Source organism: Onychostruthus taczanowskii, unplaced genomic scaffold (genome assembly GCF_017590055.1).
Source record: "Onychostruthus taczanowskii isolate IOZ18803 unplaced genomic scaffold, ASM1759005v1 scaffold22, whole genome shotgun sequence".
In the NCBI taxonomy this organism is placed as follows: domain Eukaryota; kingdom Metazoa; phylum Chordata; class Aves; order Passeriformes; family Passeridae; genus Onychostruthus; species Onychostruthus taczanowskii.
Window position 1 is genome coordinate 2,749,303 of NW_024499462.1, and position 17,595 is coordinate 2,766,897.

Below are 17,595 nucleotides of genomic sequence, written 5' to 3' on the forward strand. Positions count from 1 at the left end.
CACTTTGTAGACTGAAAGACCTATATTCACACCAGGTTACAATGATTGTCACTGCATTCAGCAGCCATCTCATCCCACTCCCCATAGAGATGCCCCAGCTGTTGTGCCATCAGGGTGTTGTCCTTCCCCTCAGCCACACAGCAATACCCATGGATGCTGCACAGTGACCTGGCATGCTCAGGGTTCTGCTGCCACTGCAGTGCAGCCAGAGACCACTGCAAAGTTGGCAGCAAGGCAAAAAAAATGTCAGGTGTTAACAGCTCTGCAGACTTGGCTCAGCTCATCGGGTCAGGCCACATTTAACCACAGTGGGGGATACCTGGCAATAGCAGCTACAAAGGGGAGGCAATGCAAAATACCTACCTGCAGGGTTATGTTAATACAGCTAGGAAGAAAAAAATGGACCTGAAGTCCACATGCTATTTTAGAGCATCCAGGCAAGCCTTGGCTATCCTCACCAGTGCCAGTAACTCAACACAGCACCTCAAGCAGCAGCAGTGTTAAAATTAGTCAATGGGAGTTTGTCCTAAATTTAGGCTTCACTGCAAAAATCTCAAACTAGGTGAACTCAAATCACCAGTGTGCTTCTAAGAGAGGGACTTCTCCACAGCTCTCCTGGGCTTGCACCAGGCACAGTTCTGACACCCTCACTGTTAGTGGGCAGTGATCAAGAGCATGACACACCCATGCTGACTGTATGATAAGGTATTGAATTTGACCCATTCCTTTAACCAGCTCATGGTACAGGCCCCATTTAAAAGCTACTAGGGCAAAGGGCTGAATCCTGAAAGCTCAAACTAGACAAATATGTGCACAGTGTATTGCAAAACTCTGGGGTACACCCATGACCACACCTTCTGCCACTACTGTTGCTATCTTAACTATAGAGAAGTTGCTGGGCGTGTACCTTTTAAGTCACAGTGTCACATCACAGGGCACTGATCTCTCTTCACAGGTCATGGTTTGACAAGCTGGCATGACCACTGAAGATGACACATAATTCTATGCCTAAGTCCAGTTTCCCTCCATTTTAGCACAAGCTGGTATGCTGGTACGTTGTGCTCTAAGATAGAAAACCTTTCTTGCCCCTGTGATCAGTGAATTTATGCAACATTTCCTCACTGAGCCTCAGGGGTTGCCAGCAGAGGACAGTGCTTTCTCCAGAAGACTGCAGTGTAGCTTGATCTTATTATTTGTTTAAGGAGGAAAAGAAGAAGCTAAGGGTGGAAGAGAGGGGAAGATTAGCAGCAGGCACATGCTGAGGCACAGACTTGATCACTGCTCTCTTTGATAGCAGCTCAGACAGCTGTACAGACAGCAGTTTCTGGGCTAGCACTCCAAGCACTGACTGGTGCCATCACTTCATGCTGTATACAAGTAGTACAAACCAAATTTTTGTTTACTGTGGTAGTTTATGACCATAGCATCTTACATCCAAGGCAGGGCACCCCACTGCCCCCAGCACTAATGCTCTTTTCCCAGATGAGTTTGAGGAGATCTGAGAGGCAGAAATTATCATACCTTCAATGGAAGCAAGTGCATATAAATAGGTCAGGACCAAGAGGACAGTGATGGAAAACCAAAAGTGCAGCAGACAACAAGGAGAAACACTGAATGCAACTGAAAAAATAGGCAAACATAATAACTCATTTACTTTATTTATTAGCAAAAGATTCTGAGAAAGTGGAATGTCAGGAGACCACTTTGGTTTTTCTAAGAGAGACACGACCCTTAACTCACTTTTTAAAGTAAGTCAACATTAGACCATTAAACTTTGCAACTTAGCAAGTAATTATGAGTATGCTCCCATGTGGGATCTCAGCACATCACTGTGGATGTGCAGAGACACCAGGGGAGCCCCTGGGGGGCTCGGAAACCCTGGAATGCTGCCAAAAGGGTTTGGTGGTTGGATTTTGATCCATCAAAAGGAGAAGAACCTGTGAAGGAGGAAATGAGAGCTTCTTGGGTGTGAATGGTACATTTATAGAAGGAAATATAAATTTTAGAAAAATAGGTACAGGGGGGTCATGAAGGCAAGACGGAGGATTCAGGGCGTGGTCCTGTGTTCTTCTTTCTTCTTCATGTCTTCCATTTTGTGTGGTGATGTTGGCACTTGGGGATTGGTTCATGGTGAAAGTACACTTGTCTATAAGGGTGAATAGTATTGGGAAATAAAGGGAAATATTTCGCACGTAATTTTTACTATAAAAGACACAACCGCCCTGTGGGCGGGGGAGAGTGCACTCGACTGTCCTGCTGAGCGGACCTCGGCTGGGCAGAGAGAAAACTTTGTAGATAAGAGATAATAAACAGAACTGAAGACCGAAAATCTAAGAGTCCAGACTCGTCCTTCGCAATCGCGGCCGCCCAGAACCACCTCTCTCCGTGTCGGGGCAGAGACATAACAGCGGACCCCGACACTCCCGTGTATTTCAAATAGCAGGATACAACAAAGACACTCAGATAATTTATAATTTAGGTCTAATAGCCCAAAGTTGAGACCAAACGGGAGAAGAGCTCCAGAAGTATTATCTTCCAAGTAGTCTATTCCTCAATACTCTAATATAAAACATTTTAAATGGAGACAGAACTCCCAACAATGCATTTTTCACTATCACTACTTGGACAAAACAGAACTAACTGCATTACTTCTGTCTCTCAAGAACTTATCTTGCTCCCAGAACCAGTAAGAAATTCCCCTCATAACTCTGACATAACATTTACAAGGCACTTATTTGACCTTAATATGGACCTCCATCTCAGCCTGTAATGTATTCACATGTCAAACAAGAATAAGCACTCAATTAATAAAGAGCAGAAGAAGTGACTTGGTGTGGGCAAAGCAACAAAACCAGACATTTCAGGAATTATGCTCATTCCTATGCAGGACAGAACCACTTCTGCTCATTAGAACAGGATCTCATAAGCAGTATACATGACATGGGCATTTTTTCTCATTTCATACAACCTGGTAGCAAGCCACAGAATACCAAATATAAATGTGAACATGATAAAACCATCCCTAAAACTACACAGGGAATATACCATGCACCTCATGCCCCAAAAAGTATTGCTACCAATGCTGCTGGAAGATTCCTGAAAAATGCAGGTTATCATTCACCTTAGGAAACCTCAATAAATAAACCATTAGATTTTTACTTACATCAGCAATATTCCAATTTTACTTCAAGAAACAGTGCTTTTTATTTTTTACTATAACAGTGAAGGTCCATCTCTCCAGCCAACACTGACAAATACAAGCAATTTCTGTGTTAGCATATCTAACATCTTTATCCAATAAATCAAGCTATCCAAAATAACTCCATGCCAGCTCAGCCTGGGGAGTTACCCCTTCTACATATCACAGGCTACATTCCTGCAAGAGCACAGACTGGAGACCTAAAACATCTCCAGAAAAGCAAGTAAATAGGATGCTGACATTTGGAGGGCTCACAGCACAACCATTACAAATTACAGCCACTAACTCACAGGAGGAACATGCTGCAGATATGTTCTGTGGCAGCTCAGATAGTCTAACAGACACCATGAAGTCATAATTTCCAGTCATGCAGGACTTTTTAATTCTGAGGCTTATTTACCATGCCCAAGTTTTTAATCCAACGTACACTCTGGGGTTTCCTGGAACAGATTCATCTGCTTTTAATGCAAAGAGGGGCTGCTTAGGACAATGGGAATGTTCTTCTTATTTAAAACACAACATTGAGAGTTTTTTGCTAAAGGCTAGCTAATGACCTAAATGATAGAGGGAGGGTAGAACAAGTGTTTAAATTTCAACAGGAAACAGTTCTAGCAGTACAGACCTGTCTTCAACTGTCCTGATGAAAAAATACCACTTTCACAGAAAAGTAATCTATAGAGAACCTTCTAAAGTACATTCAAGAGTTAGTTTAAAAGAACATGTATTTTACAGCTATTTGAGTAGGAAACTGTCAGAGTAGGCATATCAGTCTGAAGCATCACCTTCCTTTGTTGCCAGCTATCATACTCTGTCCCTAAAGGCAGCAGCACTACAGCCTACAGAGTCTCAGATTACACAGCCAGCTGCCAACATCAGGCAGAGAATTCACTGTCCACCGTGGGATCTGAGACTTTTTTTGACCCGTTAATGCAGCTAAGTCATGCACTTAAATTAGCAAATGCAAGATTTACAGATGCTAGGGCAACCTGAATTCCCTCTTCCATTGGGTACGTATTATATCACAGACTTTAATTACCTGAGCACACGCTGCATTTCCCTCCAGACTCTTACATCAGCCACTTACACCAGGCAAGTGCAAGAGTCAAAAAATTGAGGTTGAAACAGCATCTGTGATTTTAGCAATTCATATCTGCTTGGTTCCACAACTCAGACAGCCCTGGGTTTTTTCTGAAGTGGTACCATCATGGTTTGAGTTGTGTCCACAGAACCTGTTTCCACAAAAATGACTGGCATTGAGCCATCTCTCCTTATAGTCAAAATATATACACAATAACTTCAGAAGTTAAATATTTGTGGATGTTGTTACACTAAATGCTATTATAGCAAATGCTTAATTTACTATCTAATATGCAGCCATATTAATGAGAACTGCAACCATTTTCACTGAAAATACACAGGGAGCGCTCCCTGCCAGCTCATGGCAAGTTTTTCAACAACCACGATCCCCAAGTCCTTCTCCCAGGGCTGCTCTCAATCCCTTCTCCTGCCAAGCTGTTGGTGTGTCTGGGATTGCAGGGCAGGACCCTGCACTTCTCTTTGCTGAGCTCCATGAGGTTTCCACTGGCCCACTTCTCAAGCTTGTCAAGGTTCCCCAGGATGGCATCCCCTCCCTCAAGCACATCATCAGCAACAACATTACAAGCCTGTCTGGGTTTTTTTTTTAAATCTGGAAACCAAGATTCTTTTTGGAGACTGAATTTATTTTGGTTTTCTTTCAAGTAGGCAACCTACACTTTCCTCAATCTCATTCTGTCAGTTCACCAACCATATCTTACTTTTAAATGAACTTATAATGAGAAAGTATTTTCTGTATGACACTAACATGTATTAGTAAGTTGATCCATATTCTAAAACATGCATAATTGAAGTCTAAACAGTACTTGATCCAGGCTGAAAAAGCACTTGCATGACCCTCCAGCAGAGCAGGAGCACTTTGCTGGGTCTTAATTCACTTTAACATACTGTGCACTTTACAGCTATGCATTTTCATTTTATTTCCAACCAGATCTACTCTTGGTAAGGAATATTCCTCAAAATCAGGTTGCTAAGAGAACTGGATTTTTTTTTTTTTCCCTGCTTGTTTGCATGAACTACAGACTACTCAGTCTGTTCCCAACTCCACCCAGTAGTTCCATAATTGCATCAAATTGCAATAATGGCCTTTTACTGTCTCCCTTTTTAAAGGGTTTCCTAGATTTATTAAAGTGGGTTGTAGTTTATTCTGTGATACACAATCCTCAAAGAGCATGGGAAACAGACATTCACCAGATCCTTCTAATTTAACTTTCTACTGTGTGGTGTGTTTCTTCCAAACTGGTTTTTGCTGCAGAGTGCAAGAACCACAAAAATCTGCCATATTTTACAAGTCCTACTGTCCAGTCATTTAATAGTGAAGTACAAAAAAAAAATATTTATAGGGCAGTAGTAGGAACTCAGCAGATTCTTACAGCTACACTTCATCCTTCAGCTCTCTTAGACAACTCCTCATGTGAAAAAAGATCTGAATACCAGCTGCCAGTATTTCACAACTTTATCAAAAAAACGTTTTCTTCTCATTAATCAAGAATTACTAAGTGCCCCTGCTTTTATTGCCAATTCCCAGGCTCATGGTTAAGAGGCAACTTCACATGCTGGTTTGCTCATTTCCCCAGCAAAAGAGGATCCCTTCTAGACAATTCCTCAGCAGAGGAGTGATGCTGAGAGCAGGAATGAACTGCATCAGAACATGCTCACTGTGTTTGCCAACAGGTAATTTGTACACTTCAGTACCAGTATCTCAATGTGGCAGATCCAGATGTACCAGAACGAGGCACAGCCAAAGATCCTTTTGAGCTACAGCTCCAAATGCAGTAGAAATTAAAGGCATGGGCAAGGCATTGCTTCTCCAAAACAAGATGTTAAGAAAACCAGGCATCCTGTATTTTTGTCCATACAAGACTGAAAATCAAAACCTTAGCCAGAGACGTGATCACAGGATAAGGATATTTTAGTACACAACAGCAGCACGATGGCCATCATCCACTCCTTTTTCAGCCAAGGATTATCATCTAAATCAAGAGCACAAAAGCACTTCACTGAGCTTACAAAATAGGATAACTTATCCTGAAACAAGATGTACTCTGCCTCCCCAACCCCTTTCCTTTCCTGTCAGTAGCAGAGAACAGTTTATGGAACACAGGCTGCCTTATCATGATTTATGCTATATAGGCTTCAGGGGAGCTGAGCCTTATGACTCAGTTCTTGCAATTCCGTGCAAATTCAGGCCAAAACCCATCTTTCAGACTGCTGGCTTCATTTTATACATAGGGGGGAGGGAATCACCACAAGCCTTCTGCACTGCCTAAAGATGCTGGAATACTAATTAAAATTAGTAAGAAAAGAAGCAAGCACTGAGCAGGAATGACAAGACATAGCCAAGGAGCTGCAGCAGGTTATTGAGAACAAAATAAATAAAACAGTAAGGAAAAGATTACTGCTAATGGTCCAAATGGGCACAATTCCTGAACATTTCTTCTCTGTAACCCCAGAAGCACAAGAACTGTGCTTCAGAAATATTAAAGTAACTGGGTTTCACTAACACATTACCCTCTGGTTAAAAACTCAAAGACTGACTGTTAAAAAAGACAGCAAAAGTTGCACAAACAATATCAATCCTGCCTTGTATCAGGCTGTAAAAGGAGCTAGAGAGTTCTTGAGGGAAAGCAAAACAAACACAGGTCACTGACCTATGGAAACTGCATTTCAATACATCCAAAGGAAACTTCAGAACAATTGTGTAGGCAAACACAAAGCCATTCCTTCCTAGCTTTCAAGTGCCTAACTCTCACCTAACCATTGTAAATCTCTTTTACATGTTGGAGCTATTTGTGTCTCCTATATCCTGGCTTTGTTTTTAGGACACACAAGAGTGAAAAACATTTTCTGCTATCTCCAGTGGTAACAACTTCCTTGCATTCAACTTCAATGTCAGCAGGACGCAAACCCTGAACTGCTACAGCAGTTAATAGCCATCACAAACTGGGCAAGGTGGAAGATTTGTTAACCAGAAGAGCCAAGCAATTAGCTGAATTATCTTTTTACAATGCTGCACGCAGTTAATGATCTCCCTTGGTTCACAAGCATTGGCCAGAGGTAGGAGGTTACCACAGCTGAGCTGGGACTGAGAGAACCCTGTCCACCTTTTCAATCCAACTTCCCAAAATCACCCTTGTACCTGGGACAGAGCTACCTGAGAATTTGGGTATGACTGGCATTACAATAGCCTTGGAAACCTTATACCATTGCAGCAATGTTATTTGGAGCCATGACATGGCAACACCACTAGAACCAGCTATGACAACTCTGATGTACAGCCAACAGGGAAAAAAGAAAAAGTATCCATTGGAAGCTGCCCAAGCTGCAGGAGCTTTCAGCAGGCAACAAAAGGAGGGAAAGTGTACTACACATCCCCCAAGTGTCATACAGTCACCACAGGCAAACTGAAGGGCAATTCAAATAAAAGTTTACAGGAAGATTTATTGATCTGTTAAGCATAAAATCCCAGTTTATTAGCTGCTGCACTAGCAAACTTTAAACTTCAGTAGGCCATGCTCAGTAAAGTTACACACAGTAAGAGGTTTACAACAGCGCTGAGTGAAAGCCAAGATCAGAAGTCAAAGAGCAGCCATTTCCAAATGGCTCAGCAACCTTCTCTTGTTCCACTGAACAATAAGAAACACTCTATCTCTTCATGCTTAACACACAGCTTGTAGAAAACCACAGTCACAAAGATAACTACTGTAAATTCTCTCTTCCTCAGTTTTCACAGAATCACAGAATGGTTTGGATTGGAAGGGACCTTAGGGACCACCTTGTTCCATCCCCCTGGTATGGGCAGGGACACTTTCCACTATGCCAGGTTGCTCCAAGCCCTGTCCAACCTGGCCTTGTACACTTCCAGGGATCCAGGGGCAGCCACAGCTTCTCTGGACAACCTGTGCCAGTGCCTCACCACCCTCAGAGGGAAGAATTCCCTCCCACTATCCCATCTAACCCTGCTCTCTGGCAGTGGGAAGCCATTCCCCCTTGTCCTGTTCCTCAAGGCCCTTGCCCAAGTCCCTCTCCAGGCTCTCTTGGAGCCCTTTTAGGAACTGGAAGAGGCTCTAAGCTCTTCCCAGAGCCTTTTCTTCTCCAGGCTGAACAACCTCAATTCTCCAGCCTTTCCTCACAGCAGAGGTGTTCCAGGCCTCCCACCACCGTGGAGGCCTCCTCTGGACTCACTCAAAGAGGTCCATGTCCTTCCTGTGCTGGGGACCCCAGAGCTGGAGGCAGCTCTGCACACGGGGTCTCCCCTGAGCTGGGCAGCATCCCCTCCTTGCAGCCCAAACTCCCTCTTTTAGTGCCCACAAAAGCAGCTGCCCTATTTAAGGCTTGACATTCCAGCATCCTCCCTCTCCTAGAGAACAACAGTTCTTGTAATGCTGCATTCCTGACATGACAAACTAAGGAAAGCCCCGTGCTGGAGAGCTCTGAAATGCAAAGGCAGAGCTATACTAGCACAGAGTGCCCTGGAGCACAGCCTGGCGAGGCTGAGACAGGAGCTCCACACCCAGCTGAGCAGTGGGTTACCTCACACAGTGGCTGCACTAACTTTTTCAAAGGACACTATTCTCACGTTTTTCAACTCACCTGGGGCAACAGACCACTGTAGGAGTGCTGATAGGTTTCCTGTTTCTTCCTTCTGTCAACACTGCTGACTAAATCAGAGCATTTCAGCATGGGTAAATGAGCCCTGGCATAAATCAGGCTGAAGCCAACCCCCAAAACACACTGAGGAGCAGGGCACTTCTGTGGATTTCTCAGCATGCTTGCATAGGCAGCCAACCATAAGCTCACAGTGCCTTTTACCAATTTAGTCTCTCTAAATGAAAAGACTACATTTTCAAACAACATTATTTCCCTGTTCCCACATCACTGTACACTGCTCTCTCCCAAAACCCCTTTAAAAGTAGTCCTTTGGAGTACCTCCACCTACACAGAGCATTGCCATTAGACAGAAACAACTGATCAGCAGAGTAGATAGCCCTTAAATAAACACCACCCTTAGGCCTCAATTAGTTTCATTCCCTTGTTGCTCATACCTATTGAAAACAAAGTATTTTGTAGCTGTTCAAGGTTAAAAAACCTCGTATTTTTCTCACACAGATAAGGGCACCAAAATACCACTTAAAACACTCCATGGTTATGCAGGCAATGTTTTTAAGGAGTTCATGCCCTCAGGTACAGCAAGGGAGTTTGCAGAAACAAAATTAAAATGTTATTATTTTGATTAGATAATTACACAGATTTACAGAACTCAATAGCAAGTGGACATTACAGCTAAAAAGTCACACTCCAACGAGAAGTTAAGCAGTGCACAGTAAGCTATTAACAAACTAGTTAAGCTATTAACAAACAGCTCATTGTTTTACTATGTTTTATCTTAGAAGGTATTCATGATAATCTTATCATGCTCTGTTTTTCCCTTCCCTCATAACACATGGCAAGCCCCTTCCCTAGCAGTAGAGAATGAGACCTAGTGCTCTAGAAGATAAAAATTTGCTTTAATTGGTGAAATCATCTCTTACAAAAAAAAACCCTCTATTCTTTTTGACTGCTAAAGGTAAAACACTGTATAAAGAAAACAGAAAGGCTACCTGACAGCAGCCTGAGTAGGAATTACTTCAGCAATTTTCCAGATTTGACAGAGACCTATGAAATTCTTCCAAACTTCATCTGCCACCTGCTTCTGAGCAAGTTTTGGACCACTTCCTAGTATTTTGCAGTACATGTCTTCCTCAAGTTTCCATTCCAAAACAGAAGCCCATTTTGTTTGGGCTCCGCTGGTAAGTACTAAGCATCATGCTCAACAGAAAATAAGCCATCAATAACAAGGGAAAAAACATCTGATCCACTGAGAGACTTCTACCTCTGTCATGTTCACACATCAGGCTGCAAGCAAATCCAGCAGTTTCAGAAAAGAAGACTTTCTTGGTCCAAACAGAAGATAATATCTACATGGTATCACATTAAATATATCAGAGTTATAGTCAAACTTGTCCCTTAAAGCCTCATTATCATCTATCACAACACATTCCCTGCAGCCTTCAGCTGACAAGTGCTAGGACTGCACACTGAAATACCACTTCCTGCTTCTTGGAAGACACTTCTGCTTCAGATCTGCCATAGCTGCTCTCCAGCTGACTCATGCAGCTGAAGCTGTGACATGCTCCCCTTCTTGCTACCATCAACTACAGAGCTTCTCAGTTACTCCCCACGAGGAGGTGTGCTGTTCCAGAAGGAAAAATACGCCCCTTTGTTTCTGACCCAGGTACTGGGGCACTAATTTTCATGCATGCTAGTATAAGGTGGGATGCAAAGAGAGCAGTAACTCACATACCTACAGACAAAACAGTTCCAAGCACATATCAAAAAACAGAAGCAGAAATATATTAAAAAAAAAAGTCACAATTAATCCACATATACTACTGGACAGCCACGTGCTTTGATCTTACCAACCAACCTGCTGCATTGCCCTGACAAAGGGAGAGCTTGGGACTCATCAGGCTGATTTCACTTGTTTCATTTCTGCACTGTTTCTCACCATCTCCTGTACATGGCCACCTTTCAAACAACTCCCTGTCTCAAGGAGCAGTAAAATTATCCTTCCCTCCATCTCTGGAGGCTCATCAGCCTTCTCCAAGGTGATAATGTCTCTTTGATTGCAGCCCACAAGACAGGCTGAACTCAGTCACCAAAGCAGGGCAGCCTTGCTGCTCCCATTGCTTGTCGAATTAGTCCACTAAACTACCAGAACACTATCAAGACAATTAAGTTTTGCCATCTTTTAAATAGGTCAAATTAGTTCATAAATGTCCAAACAGCACTATCATGGTGCAAGGTAAAGGTCAGGAATGGAAAGAAAGGCATTTATTTCCCTTTAGCCAACAATGAGCTATTGGATCAGCTCAGGCTGCATGTGAAATTGCACCCTATCCTGACCCTCCCAACCCAGGGCAATTATCACCCTATGACAGTAATGTGTAGTGCTTAGATGTCTGTAACCCACATCACACAGCTCTTGCCTGAGAGTAAACATGATAGCAGGTAATCATTGAAGAGCAACAAATCTCCAAGACCTTTCTCCTGTACTTTCACCACCACAACACACATGTACGTGCTCTCCTTCCCTTCTCTCACTAAAAGGCCTCCTCGTCCACACACAACTAATCATGTCTACATCTTTCCCTTTCTCTGTTATTTTATGGCTTATAACCAAAAAAAGTCAGTATTGGAAGCAAGCTAGCAAGGCCTTAGGAGACAGAATAGAAGCTTACTTTGCAAGTTACTAGCATTGGGACCTGACTTCTCCACGGCACAGTAACAAGCACACTGACACAGACACCCCCTTCTCAAAGACTCTGCCCAGGGTCTTGCTCACAGCTTGTCACATGAGTCTAAGCTTAAACAGGCAAAATTATAAAGTCTCTGATGTGGAAAGTTCGTGTGCAAGCAATGCCTGAACTCACACCTGCTGGCTTTAGGCAAGGACAGCATGTCACTGTCTTTGCCTGAGGATTTCACAGCACAGTAAGTAGCCTGGTGCCCAAACGAGTCTGTTCAAGCTTCCTCCTTCTACTCAAGTTACCAGTCAGGCTGGATGGCATACTTCTTCACCTCATCTCCATAAGAGTCACAGAGAAACTCAGAAAATATTTACATTTAACTGGCTCCTAGTAAGTCAAGCACTGCTGTCGTGTCCCATCATGAGAATTATCAAATAATGCTAGTATGCAAACACACTGTTCACTTAAAGCACCTTGCTTTATGTGAGACATTTTCACAAAATCTGCAAGGTCTTTTGGTAACTTAAATACTCTTCTAGGGAAAAATAAACGTACCAACCAAAATCCAAGCCAAACACAACAACAAGCAGAGGGTCTCAAGACTCCTCTTACACCAAGCGTGAAGATATTGATAGTTTTTTGTACCTAATAAGCCATGGAGAGGCATGGCATATCAATCTGACACACAAAAAACACATGACAGACTGTCACAGGCAGGTAGGACAGAGCAGGCTCTAGAAACTGTTCACAGGAAAGCAACAGCTTTCCTGGTCTGCACTTGTTAAAGTTACTGATAAAGCAAACTGAAGATAAGCAATAGGAAAAATACCAAAATTGAAATTAAAACAACTTGAGAGATTTGATTTTTATTGACTTTTTAAAGGAGCTGAGTTTTAATACAGTGAACAGAGCAATACTTCTAGCAGTAAACCAGGCTAGGAAGAAGCATAAAACATGCTAAATTTAGATGCAAGCACTTTTGAGAGACTTAGCTATGTGAGAAAGTGGGGATCAAACATACAACCCTTTGAACACAGACACAAGATAAGGCTTTTCAATAAAATCTTAGATGCTGTGAAAGTCTGCTACCCAATTAACAAGCAAGCAAGCTTAAATCCTGTGAGTGAAGTAGGTCTGCCAGGAGGACTGACATGCAAGGAGCAGAAAGTTCTAGAGAGCACACAGATACCATGGCAGGGTAGATTTAGGTTGCACTTTCCCAACTGCAATGATAAGATGTACTTTTACAGGAAGCACAGCCCCCATTTCAGCTGGAATAAGCCAGCCTCCTCCACACTGTGGGACCCTCACCTTGTTGTAGAACTCTTGCTCCCTGGGACCACGAGGTGGTGGCTGCAACTGCTTCAGGACAGTTCCATCTGGATGCTGCAGTATGCCTAGAAGAGAAGCATTTTCTTCAGGGCTTAGTTTTAAGAGGTACAGCTTTCTTTTTGCCTTTTCTTTTTTCCAGAAATAGTGATTTCACCATCAAGGACAGCCTATTGAAAAGCTGTACTGTTTCTGCTGCACACACAGTAGAGACAAAATTGTCAGCTCCTACATATAACCCTTAGCAGAGGTTTGCTTGCATTCCTCTTATTTCTACCCACTGAATAATTTCCTGGGTGTAGCTCTGCCCAAGGCCAACACTGGGATTTGACATTAAAACTTCCACCCCCAAAAACCCCATCATTAACTAAAAGAGATTACACAGACACTCCCTTTTTAAATAATTCATAAATTGTATTCCAACAATGCCAAGACTTTCAAGGAGTGCCACATTTAATGCATTTCTCACTACTAGAACAGAAATAAATGTCCTGTGGATGTACATCTATACTAGTGGCACAGATAGAGTATGTCTTTACTACAAGAAGTAGCATCCCTACAGCACTCCAAGCTATCAGATGCTACTATTTGTATCACCCATAATTACAGTACAGAATTTCACCTCAGCCAGGCAACACCTCCATCAAGCCTGCACAAAAAAAAAACCCTCCAAAATACCCTCATGCAACAGCCTTAAGACCCTCCAGTCACCAGTATTTCTGAATACCTGCAGAAGAAATGCAACTGAGTATCTGAGGATGCTCAAGACATGGATGTAGGCAAGTTAGAGAAAAGTAATTGCATTCCTCTGAAATGTGTCCTGTGTTGCATCATTAGGCTCAACAGAAAACCAAAAACCCACTTCTGTAAAAGAATTTTTCTCCTAAGATTCATTTCTAGCTTTTCAGACAGTAATTTGTTTTGCTTAGAACGGTAGCAAAAATGTCAACTGTATCCAAAATAGGTTCTATTTTCAACTACCATGTGAGAAAACAGAAAAATGAGCCAGGAGCTTTGCATCCCAAAGAGAGTTTGCAGTTATAACAGCAATTGTGTTTTTCACCTCTTAAAACTATTATCTACGAATGGGCTCTGTTATGCAGTCTTGGAAACTAAACAAAATTTTTAGAGACCAAGATATTTACTTTAAAACGACCACCAGGCTTAGAATAGTTATTTCAATAGCTTGCTATGCCAAGGATTTGCTTTCAAAATTTGCATAAAATAGCTCTCAAGCCATGTTTCATGCCTAAAGTTGGATTTTATACACTTTCCAAAACTAGAAAAATATTGCCACACATGTGCAGGCTACCACAACATGTTCAAGACACAGCAGCTTGTGTTCCCCCTCCCTGTACTCTTCTGCATGTGCTGGAAGCCACTCTGCAAAGTGCACCAAGTACTTGAATGGCACATGTTCCACATGTGAATTGTTAACAATCACATTAAAATAAAATGGGTTAAACATTAAAATAGGTTTTATAATACATGACTCCTTAAAAAAATCTGTGTTTTGCCTTTGATAAGCAGACAATCTACAAGGCAGAAAGACCAGGCAGACTCCTGGAAGCAGAATCCATACACTATTGGGTTGATACATATTAATTGAAGAGTTGAATATAAACTGACATCTAAAGTTCCCTCATTCTCTGCATTCTTGACTGACTAGAACACTTACTGCACTACTCTGTCACTGTGACTGGGGCAGGCCTGAAAACCAGAACCATGTTTCAACATCCACCACAAAGATGTCAACTCCACAACCTTCCCTCTGATCTACAAGAAACACAGATCACCAACACCAGCAGATCATACCAACAGATGGATGTTGGTCATGGGTTTGTTGTAGGCTTCCTGGGATTTTTCAGCACAGACAGGGAATAGGACTCTTTTAACATATGAAAAAGCAAATTAATATTTCTGAGGAATCAACAGAGCTATGCAAAAGAAAAAAAACCCCTGAAATATCTCACATTTCTCCCTGGCTGTGGATGCAAAGCTTGCTACCATTCTGAAATGAGCAAGCAAGTAACTCTGAAGGAGAATGACCCCTCTAGCTACAGAACCCCACTACTGGCTTGGGGACCCCCAGCATTTTGCAGGTCCAGGCACCAAAGCCCAGGCAGGTGCAGGAGGCTCCATGAGGTGACACATCCCAGCAGGTGCTGTCACTCTCTACCCGCCTAGGGAATTAAGCCACAACCCAAAGTCATTACTTCACTCACTACACACCATTTATCTGGGGAAGCACTACTGCACACAGCATTCAACAAAAGGGCAGTCACAATGCACAGCAGCCTAATGTCTACACATGCATGCAGAGAGGCTGTGAGAGGCCTTTCTTTGCAAGGCAGTAACAGTCACAGGGAACAAAGGGAAAAAGGAAGGTTATTCAGGAGAAATTTTACAGTGTACTTTTACTAAAAAAAGTAAAAGTTAAAGATACTTTGGATACCTTCAAGTCCTCTGTCTGTTTGTATGTGGGAATAGAAGGGAAAATCGAGTTATAAAACTGAGAGCTGCGAGTACCAGAACAGCTTTGGTCTTCACTTCAACACAGAACAGTTTCCAAGATGAAATCAACCATGGTGGTACCTCTGCAGAAAAGTCCTGGTCTTGCCCATTGGAGCTAGCTTACCTAACCCATTGGCATGGCACCCAAAATACACGTGGTCACCTGTGCTGTTTGACCTAACTGCAGCAAGACTGATGTGCCAAAGGTGAAGCTCTCCCTGAATAAGCCTTTTTTTGCCTGATCCCACCTCATGCTATGATGTATGAACACGGAACACATACACCTTCAAGGACCCAATGTACCTCCATCTATATTTTATTGCACTGTCTGCAGCTGGGGCAAGGGACAAGAATTACTTTTCTGTGGAGATTATCAGCAAGACAATGCCATGGAAACAACCTGCACGTAAGACAAACTCACAGTGCCCTAAGTGCTGTAATTCCAGTCACTGATGATCCAACAGGTTCTGAAGTTCAGCCCTTGGCAGGGCAAAGAGAAGAATGACTTTTTTGTTGCGATTATCTGCAGCAAGGCACACCATGGATGCAGGCCACAGATAAGACAAACTTACAGTGCCATTAGTGCTGTAATTTCATTCACTGATGGCTGACAGGGTTCTGTAATCCAGCCCCTGACCTATTCAGCAGGGGCAGTTCCTACGGCCAGGGCTCAAAGGCAATACACCAGCAGGTACTCATTACAGCTACTCTCAGAGAGCACACTGCAAGCTCAATGGATGCATACCTTCCATCTGGCTGAGAGGCAGGAGCTACCCCAAATGCAATGTCCTGGAAAGATGAGAAACGCCATTTGGCAGCACTAATTTGGCCGCTTGCTTTGGCACTGACCACTGCCTATGCTAAAAGGCCCCTTCATCAGAAGGGCCAACACCTTACTCCTCAACATGGAGCTAAAATAGAAATTTAGAGCTGGTGGAGACATACTTTAAAATGCTGTATCCTCGTGTCTTTGTATTACTAGATCACTTCCTAACCATTGGTTTAGATTTATCGTCAAATAAACAAGCAAATAACAATAGCTTAGTAATAATTTGCTGAAGTTTCTGGTGGCTACAGGTTCAGGTGGTCCCGTTAGATAAACCACGTTTCTGACATCTGTTCTGAGAACCAACGTGCTGCTACCTGAATGCCCCCTTTTAAAAAGGTGCCTGATAAAATGAAGCTGAACGGCAGAAGTCCTTCGGTTTCAGGGTGCCTGATAACTATCACGTCCTGACAGACTAACGCCATTTAGGAAAAGCACCAGAAGAATGAAATTTAGCAGCGGTTACACCGCTCCATCCACGGCCTGTGCGCAGCGGGGAGCTCGACCGGCCCTCCCTCCGGCCTTCCCGGGGAGGCTCCGGTGCCTCGGCGCTGCCCCAGGCCCCAGCCCCGGCCTCCCGCGCTGCTGCGGCACCTCGGGCCGACAGGTGCGGCCGGAGCCCGCCGGCGGCAGCTCGGCCACGGCGGCGGCGAGTCCTGCGCTCGCCCCCGGCGCCGCTCCCGCCGGCACCGACCCCTGCCCCGCCAGCCGCGGAGCTGCCCCTTCGCCGCCGGGGCGTGAGGGAACTCGAAGCCAAACCCGCCCGTCACAGCCGGTCTGGGAGAATTCAGATAAACGGAGGGTAGGGCGGGGGTGGGAAGAACTCCCTCGCCGGTGACCCGGCCAGGCCCGCCGCCCCCTCCCCGCGCCCGTCGCCGCTCACCGCCTTTATCCTTGCCGTACATGTGCCCGGCCACCTGGTGCGACAGCGGCACGCATCCATTCAGCGCCCGCCGCCGGCCGCCCCCCGCCGCCGCGGGGCCCGGGGAGGCGCCGAGCACCGGCTGGGCCGCGGCCTCGGCCTCCTCTGTCTCGGACGAGGGCCCGCGGCTCCATCACCCCGCACCGCGCCGTCCGCCCACCCCGCGCCGGGGCAGCGACCGCCACCGCCCCGCCCCGCCCCAGGCGTGGCTCCGCCTCCGCCGCCCGGCCCGGCCCGACTCGCGGCGGGACCGCCGCTGTGGTGACGATGACGGTGGCCCTGGTGGCGCCGCGTGGGGCGCGGCCCCGGGACAAGGCCTAGGCGGGCAGCGCCGGTTCAGCGGACGCTGGAGAACGGAGCAGGGCCCGCCGCAACCGCCGAAGCGGCCCGAGCCGCAGAGCGGCCAGGGACCCCGAGCAAG

General features: G+C 44.6%; 1 protein-coding gene across 1 annotated transcript in view; it reads right to left on the minus strand.

The window, feature by feature from the left end:
- Positions 1 to 17,285, minus strand: part of IPMK (inositol polyphosphate multikinase) — a 35,059-nt gene extending 17,774 nt beyond the window's left edge. Inside the window, exons 1-2 of the mRNA XM_041404970.1 lie at positions 17,136 to 17,285; positions 12,895 to 12,980 (exon numbers count right to left, since the gene is read on the minus strand). Coding sequence (XP_041260904.1) covers positions 12,895 to 12,980; positions 17,136 to 17,157 — 108 coding nt within the window. The 5' untranslated portion in view covers positions 17,158 to 17,285. The remainder of the gene's footprint in view (positions 1 to 12,894; positions 12,981 to 17,135) is intronic.
- Between the last annotated feature and the right edge of the window lie 310 nt (positions 17,286 to 17,595).